Genomic DNA, 8,174 nt, shown 5'->3' on the forward strand with positions numbered 1-8,174 from the left:
CATTTTTCAAATTTTTTTTCTTCTCAATTTTGAAATTTATCCTTCAAAACTGCATGATGCAAATATGTAACAATTTTCCTAAGCAGCATAAATGAAGGCATGTTTCTCCCGCCGACAACTTGTTCTTCCTTTCAGTCTATATTGCTATGTCACCACATGTTTTATTTCTTCACATATCGACGGGAAGTGTCTCAAGGCAAGAATTGAAAATAAATATGAGCATGAAACATTAATAAACATTTTATTTATTTATGTATCACGGGAGGTGTCTAGGCCAACTTGTGTACTCCTTAACTAATCCTTCGAGACCTTAGAACAGTTAATCGGATAAAAAACTTAATAGCTATCTCTATTCTTATTAATATTTAAAGAGACTCGAATTTAGGAGCTCATGAAACTTCATTTTGTTCTTTTATCATTAAATCATCCATCCATTAATAAACTTCTAAATTTCTAATCAGAGAGATGACACGTCTAATCCGGGCAACAAGATTAGCCAAGGAGCTCAATCTTGAGGGGGAAAAAAAAAAAAAAAAAAAACTCCCATCATTGAGTTGTAGTTATCAGTCACCATCCTATAGTCAATTGTAGTGGATAATAATCAATATTTCTAGTATCAGTCACCGTCTTATAATCAATAATTCATGATCGTCTTGTAAGAAGACTGAAAGTGTACCAATTGGGCTAACTGAGATCATGTACAGATAATGAACACTACTTGTAAAAGCCAATTCTGATTGTTATAAAAGATAAATTGATTATGATAAGTGAATTAGGCTATTTTTTTCAAAATGAAATTTCACAGGGAAATGATGGAATTGACCCATAATACAATTAAATATTGAACCAGAACTAGCTTCTCCTACATTAGTGCAAATCATATGGAAAACAATTAACTAGGCTCTATTCTCCAGTCCACAACTATAAGTCAACGTTTCTAGCTTCTGCTCTTCTCACATGCCCTTCTGCTCTTCTCACATTTGGATTTTTACCAGTGAGTTGGATGAGAGACAAGGATGATTTCTCACTATAAACAGCTGTATAGATATTTTTTTTTTTTAATTATTATTCTCTGTGTATACGTGATAGAATTTTCTACAAGTAAATCTTTTATGTTTTTATTAAATTAATACAAAATCTATAATTTTTATACAATTTTCTGTTTGAGACTTAGAATAAACAATAATACTGACCTAACAAACCCCTTTCACTAACCCTATGTAAGAGTTTGTGATTGACGTGATCAGACGGGATCTATTATTGGACAAACAAGACTCATGTGAACTGATACATAACGCTGATGAGAAAAAGTCAATGAAAAGTGTTTGAAAAAGTTAATAAGAAGTGTTTATGAATGTAGTATTAGTCTAGAATAAAAGGTGGATCTAAACAGAAAATAGAGATGTTTACCGATCGCTAGCTATCAGTCAAGTCAATCTCACGTTATCTTCTGCAGCAGCGAACAAAAATTCTCCAAAATCAGTCAACCTAACCAATATGCTGAAATTGAAAAGTGACAGGTAATGACTAGTTGGTGTTAAGACACTGATTTCATTTAACTAGTTTGGAAATGTCACAGACGGTTAACATAACATAACAGCTGTTTTTTAAATTCAGATAACTAGTTCATTATATAACGGGGCACAGCCGCACAGGAAAACAACGGGTGCCAATTGGGTAAATATCATAAACATAAAAAAATTGCACTTGGCTCAGTTAGAGAGCTTCCTTTATGAGTTTCTCAGTAAGGGCTTTGGGGAGTCCCATCACACTATCCATCGTTCCTACCTGCAAATAATATCAATGTCATTCATCTATCAAAGGTTGAAAATATAAGTAAATGGTTAATTGAAATTAACAGACTTAACAAGCTACTAAGAAGCTATCCCAGAAACATAAGCATGTTCTGAGAACCAGCTTGTAATTCCTTGCGTGAATGCCTATCGGGATGTATAATTATAGGGTAGAGATTAAGAAACCAACCACTTGTTTAACACAGGGCAGTATCAAAGGATGTTCAATTATAAGTCCCCCAGCAACGTTAAGCACAACCCCCTCCTCAATCTGAACAAGAATGAAGGAATAGTTAAAGACTATAACTGATGGAAAAGAAACTATTGTTTGCAACAAAAATGACTTTTACCAGCTTCTCAATTGTTTCATCTGGTATCTCATGGAAATTGATCTGCAAGGCGTAACCAAATAACTTAAATTTCCTGATATTACAATCAAATGGATTGTTGGAGAAATCAATACAATTCTTTGCCTCCCAATTCACTGCAAAATTTTTTTCTTCTTTTTTTTTTTTCACTGAAAAACAAAACTGCGGGCAAATAGCCATATACATATATTGTTTAAACAAAAACAATTCTAATCATTAGCACTTATTAAGTACATGCAACAAATGCACAAAACTAAGGTTCCTACAACGAATATGACCTTCATTAAGTATCTTGCATGCAGCATCAACTTATAGAGTTCCATCTTGAAGATTCAAAACAGAACCATGTAAAAACAGATTGCAGTATAAAGGGTCAGCCAAGAGACAACCTACAATAACTTTTTTTTTTTTTTTAATTTTTAAAGGGAAGACGCCCAAAATAACTTCATTACTTCCTAGGGCTCTTCCCACAGACCTTATTCAATATAAATCATGTATTAACTATTATGAACCCAAAAGTTGGTTCTGCAGCAAAACAAACTAAATTCTCATGGACAATTTCACACATTTTTTACTCTCTCAAAACAACAATATACTGTACATTCATTATCAAGGTATTTAACAACACTAGAGAAGAGCATAACAAAACCCTGTAACTCTTTATTATTATGATTTATTTATTAGTTTCTTCTTCTTTTTCTTTTTTTCCCATTTCTTTTTTCCCAGGCATTGGCATCAGAGGATGATTTGAGTCGTTTCTAAAAGTTTCTTGTTTGCTCAATAGATGAAAAAAGAAAACTCACTAAAAATTTGCAAAATAGACAATGAGTTAATAAATAGAAACTAATGGTACCTCCACCCTGTCCGATTCTCCTTTCCTGAATCCAGTTTTAACGTTTGTAACAAGAACAGATCCCACTGTTGCACATTGCCCCCCAGAATAACCTGCAATTCAGGTTTATACATCACCAGAGCCTTGAAAGAATACAAACAAGAATGACAGGAGCAATGAATATTAAGCAGACCTTTTATGAATTGCCTTGCTTCTTCCTTGCTGGATGGTTTTTCTCTGATCACACCTTCATAGACCACCACCTCCAGATCATTTAATAATAACAGTAAGACATAACAACGATTGAGTTCTTTCCATGAAAGGAACATAATTGAACTATTCTTAATTTTTACAAGCATGTCCTATCACCAAGAGGCCATTTATGTTCTAGGATACAAAGAGCAGGCTAGCACATTGAGCAAGAAAAAACAAGCAGCAGATCTCCTATGATGCCATGAAGCAACACCAAAAATGATAATAATAGGTAGTGATAGCTTGAATAAGAAAATTGTTGTTTTTAGGACTAGTCCATGCCATAGTGTCTCTTGTTTTTTGGGGGGGTTTCTTTTTGCACAGGCTCATGATAGTACTTGTAAAGCTAACGCTTTAGCCCCTTTTTAGATGGGTTACTTTTGTAGGAGTGGATTTCTGATCCACTTTGTAAGTTTTTTCCTTAATATACATTTCTGCATTTCCTATACAAAAAAAATAAATAAAAAATTGCCTAAATAACTGCTGATTTCAGACAAGTGACCTACACTTAAGTTTATACAACCACATTACATGTGTGACAAAAAGGATTTTGGGGATAAATAAGAAAGGAAAGATCGACTCTTTATAACTAGTATTTAGCATCAATAAATGTTTCATTTAAACTGAACCAACAGCATCTTCCAACACAGGCTTATCTAACCATAGAAACTGTTGTATTAAATTTTTGAACTTCAAATTGCCATTGAAATCTCATATGCTTTAATTTTAACTTCTCTGCTCTTATGGGTGTATTTCTTTCCTTTCTTTTTTTCCTTCTTTTACTTTTTTTCTGAAGGGTAGGGGAAGTTACAAAGGGTCTGAAGTCTAACAACTTGAAATGCATAACACACATCTAAGATACAAGTAATCGAAGAATTTTAAACAGAAATATATGGGCAGAATTGATTTGTACTTGATCACCAGTAACTAATAATGTTGGCTCAGCTTCCCTTACATGGTCACCAATGGGGAGCTTGTTTAGGATGGCTTCTGCCTGTGGAGAAGTTTTTGCCAGCTAAGATAAGTACCTGAGTAAATGTTTGACTACAGATAGTAGCTAATAGTATATACTGAGACAACAGCAACTATAATAGCAATAACATATGTTAGTAATACTGATAGAACCAATGCACATTAGTCCATCCCAGATAAGGGAACTTACACACAAGTATCTTACTTGAGTCCAAATTGAGCTTCTAATCACCATAGTGATATTGCCTATTGTTATTGACATTGCATATACATTTCATTATAAGTTAAGACATTGTTAACTTGCATGCCCGAACATTTATCCAAAAATTAGCAAGATAATTTAATCGCAGGGCAAGGTTTGTGATTTCTCTGACATGCATCATTGCTTGTACCCAAAAGTCCAAAACAACAAACAGTCTAAATTATTTGTTGAACATCATACATACACACAGAAAAAAAAAGGAAAACTTCAATCAAAATGGCTCTACTAACTTAGTTAAGCAATACAAACGATACAACTTCCCCTCATCAAGAGTCCATGTGTCCTCGATCCATAAATGGCACTTGGTCATAGCAGACCTCATAAACCAAAATGGTTTATCCAGGCGTATCATCTATAATTTTAAAATAAGAAAAAAAGACATACTGTGTCTGCTGTAATCAAAATTGTAGGTTCAGCATTCATGGGTTGACTGTCCGTAGTTTGCAGTTTCGATATGATGGAATCAGCCTGATATGCAATTCACACTCAAATCAATGACAGAAGCTTCAACTAAATTCCCTCTTCGATTCATGTCAGAAATAGACCGTACAATAATAAAAATCAAAACTTGACCTCATAACTCTAAATTAATTACAAAAACTGTCTAAAACAAGCTGGTCATGACATTAATATTATAATTTGATTGGGACCTAAGAGATAAATAAACATCACAAGAGAATATTATACCTCTAATTTCTCAATCAAACATTTTTCGGGTTGAAGTTAAAAGCACGATTCATGACATTATACTTCAAAGTGCCAGAATATTCACAAAATAAATAAAACAGTTCACCTTTGCCTCAGCAATAGCCATTACTAACTCTTCAGGCGTCTCCTTTCGAATGGATTTCTCATCAATATCAGCAGCCTATGTAACGATAATTGGAGTCAACTTTCTAGTATCAGAAGTCAGTAACTTAACTAAATATCCAACAGAAAAGATTTAATAATAAATAAAAGGTACCATTATCGTGAATTCATATCCCATTTCAGCAAGAATTTTTCGACGGGGCATTGAAGACGAGCCCAATATTATCTAAAGCCAGAACACGTGTTAAAAACAACAAAGACAAAATCTAAGTTAAGTAAATAAAGCACAGAGTTGAAAGTGGTTCTGCATACCTTGAAGGGAGACGCACTGGCTTCCATGTCTTTCTCAATTGTCGGGACCGCGAGTGAGTGAGTGAGTCAGATGAATGGCGAGTAGGAACACAAAAACAGGGCAATAAAAGAAAACAGGAATATGTCCCGTGTACATGATTTTTTCCTTTACTCGAATATTAAATAATATTATAAGTTTCTATAAACCCTAGAGGATAATATGGTAATTCCGTTTCCCTTGAAATGAATTCGTCTCTTTTCGTTTCATGCTTTCAATTAATTTACACATTATTCTTGTGGCTAAAGCTTTTATAAACCTTGAAAGAAAAATCCCCATTTATGATTTAACTTAACTGAGTCTCTCTCTTACCAATTTTCTTCCCCACTCAATGATAAATTTGAATAGGTCTACTGTATATTGAAAAATGTCCAAAGAGTGAGATAGATATATTCCCTCAAGACTGGCAGAAGGGAAATTATGGAGACTATAATACATTAATTTGCGTGTGGGTAAAATATCAAACTAGCGAAAGCAAGAAAGGAAGAAGAGCTGGAATATGAAGAGTTACATATGCTTGTATCGCATGAACTGGCAAATGAGACAAAGGAATATTAATTGATTATGGCTGATTATGCATGTTTATTTGCAGCCAAACTGAAGAAATTGATGGATTATTTTTAACATATGATCCCAACTCATCCGACAAATTAAAGATATACAGGTTCTCTCTTTTTCCTTATGAAATCATATTACGTAAAATAAGTCAACTGAAAATGATTTTGTTTAATCTTTTTGTCTAATAAAGGAATGTTGCACGCCCATTATCTTCCTTCTTTCTCTTCCCAAAAGTAGCTCAATTTGTTTTGTCTGCTTTGGACGGTTGGAACTCTTATCGCCAAGAATGATTCCTGATAATTAATTGGATCACCAGAAACCCTTTTACTTCATATTCATGTTATAATAATATTAATACATAATTCCAATACAAGATCACAGAGAGATCGAACGCCTCAGCATAGTTATGACATCTGTCGTACTTGTATGATACTGTATGATCATGATATATAAAACTAGTTTGTTCCAGAATGATGAGTTCTATCAGCTACCCCTCAAGACTTTAAATCTAAGATCTTTTGTTTCCTCTTTGTGAATTTAAATCAGAGATCTTCTGTTTCATTTAATATATGTATATGAAACCCAGTCTTGTGTTATTTATATGAATATTTATTCTCTTTCCATGGATAATCTATGTAAGGGAACAAATTAAGTCCATTAAATGACACTACTAACTACTATAATAAGCTATTGCACAGATGATTAAAGAGCATACAAACTACAAAGGAGGAAGTTGGAATCATTAGTCAATGACTCCTCCTCGGCGGTACAAATGAAATTGCAGAAAGGAAATATGTTACATTATAATTATCACGACGAACGAAAGAGAAAGCAAGAAGGAGATCTATATAGCAAATCACGTTTGATTTTTGTTGATGGATCTTTATTCCATGGATTCTGCTATAGTTTCATGCTTCACCGAGTCTAAGACCCTTCAGCCTGCATGAAAACAAAAGGATCATTTTATTTATATTCATGTTTAAAAAGATAATGAGTATACTATACGTATATGGCAGTGAGAGCTATATAGATAGGTAGTACCTTTGTTCTTCATCCATGAAATTATATCCCTTGTTGCTCCCTCCAGCTTTCTTATAATTGGGCAAAGGTATTTGGCCAGCCTCAATCTGCTTAACATCTTCCACAAGCATCTCATAATGCCTTTTCACTTCATCCACAGTTTTGCCACCCACGGCCCTGGCAAGATTTTGCCAGCGGTCGGGGGTGTCCTTGTCATAAATGGCCAAAGCATTCTCGAACAGCTTGTTTTGCTTAGTAGTCCATGTTGAGCTTGAGGCCATTGCACAAATTTAAGTAAGCTAATTAAGAAAACTAATAATTAAGCAGCGAACACAAAGAGAAGGATCTACAGAAATTTGGTTTAGGAGATGGGTGTGAGCAAAGAGAGTGTAGTTGCCACTCCTTTTATATAGCAGAGGGAGGTAAGGTAGCTAGAGAAGAGAGAGAAAAATGGGACGGTGGGCCTGAGGGCTTTTGCTTCTTTTTCTCAGCCGTTGCTTTCCTAGCAAAGCAGCGGCAATGGGTAAAAAACTACTAGCTCTTTTTTTTTACTTTTAATTCCAGGTTTTTTTCATGGGTTTGCTAATTATATGCTTAAACTCGAAGCAACATAATTTCAGGCCGGTTTTTATTTATCCAAGAAAAGTTGGCCTTGACCTCCCTGTAAATATTCCATTACCGCTAGTTCTATGTGGTTGATGTTACTTGATCTTCTTTTTATGCACCGGCTGTTACTTACATGTGACAATCCAATGTTTCAATTCATTTTATGACGTCTCCCGCGTGATTATAGTTACATGAGTATTATTTTGCCAGCTATGACATTGATTATATATATATATATATATATATGTTAATTTGAAGGCAAACTCAAAATCATCAACAGTTAAACTTATTCTTGAATACAGCTTTTTTGAACTACCCAAAGTTTCTTGAGGTTGTTCACTTGGGGACTCCT

At 34.1% G+C, this 8,174-nt stretch overlaps 2 protein-coding genes across 4 annotated transcripts; both read right to left on the bottom strand.

Moving 5' to 3' along the window:
• Positions 1 to 1,540: 1,540 nt before the first annotated feature.
• LOC116119419 (7-methyl-GTP pyrophosphatase) lies at positions 1,541 to 5,754 on the bottom strand. 3 transcript variants are annotated; one of them, XM_031405359.1, is made up of 10 exons: positions 5,602 to 5,754; positions 5,444 to 5,515; positions 5,273 to 5,347; positions 4,864 to 4,947; positions 4,159 to 4,239; positions 3,187 to 3,256; positions 3,015 to 3,106; positions 2,144 to 2,185; positions 1,984 to 2,064; positions 1,541 to 1,788 (listed from the first exon to the last, which is right to left on the bottom strand). In XM_031405359.1, the coding sequence occupies exons 1-10, from the start codon at positions 5,626 to 5,628 to the stop codon at positions 1,717 to 1,719; spliced, it is 696 nt and encodes a 231-aa protein (XP_031261219.1). In that variant the 5' UTR covers positions 5,629 to 5,754; the 3' UTR covers positions 1,541 to 1,716. The 3 variants fall into 3 exon arrangements, with proteins under 3 accessions (XP_031261219.1, XP_031261221.1, XP_031261220.1); XM_031405361.1 differs by lacking the exon at positions 4,864 to 4,947; XM_031405360.1 differs by lacking the exon at positions 4,159 to 4,239.
• Positions 5,755 to 6,863: 1,109 nt separating this feature from the next.
• Positions 6,864 to 7,581, bottom strand: LOC116119438 (protein RADIALIS-like 3). The gene is made up of 2 exons (XM_031405389.1): positions 7,238 to 7,581; positions 6,864 to 7,135 (listed from the first exon to the last, which is right to left on the bottom strand). Exons 1-2 carry the CDS (start codon positions 7,495 to 7,497, stop codon positions 7,105 to 7,107), a joined length of 291 nt encoding a protein of 96 aa, XP_031261249.1. The 5' UTR covers positions 7,498 to 7,581; the 3' UTR covers positions 6,864 to 7,104.
• Positions 7,582 to 8,174: the final 593 nt, after the last annotated feature.

This window comes from Pistacia vera, unplaced genomic scaffold (genome assembly GCF_008641045.1).
Source record: "Pistacia vera cultivar Batoury unplaced genomic scaffold, PisVer_v2 Contig89, whole genome shotgun sequence".
NCBI lineage: Eukaryota > Viridiplantae > Streptophyta > Magnoliopsida > Sapindales > Anacardiaceae > Pistacia > Pistacia vera.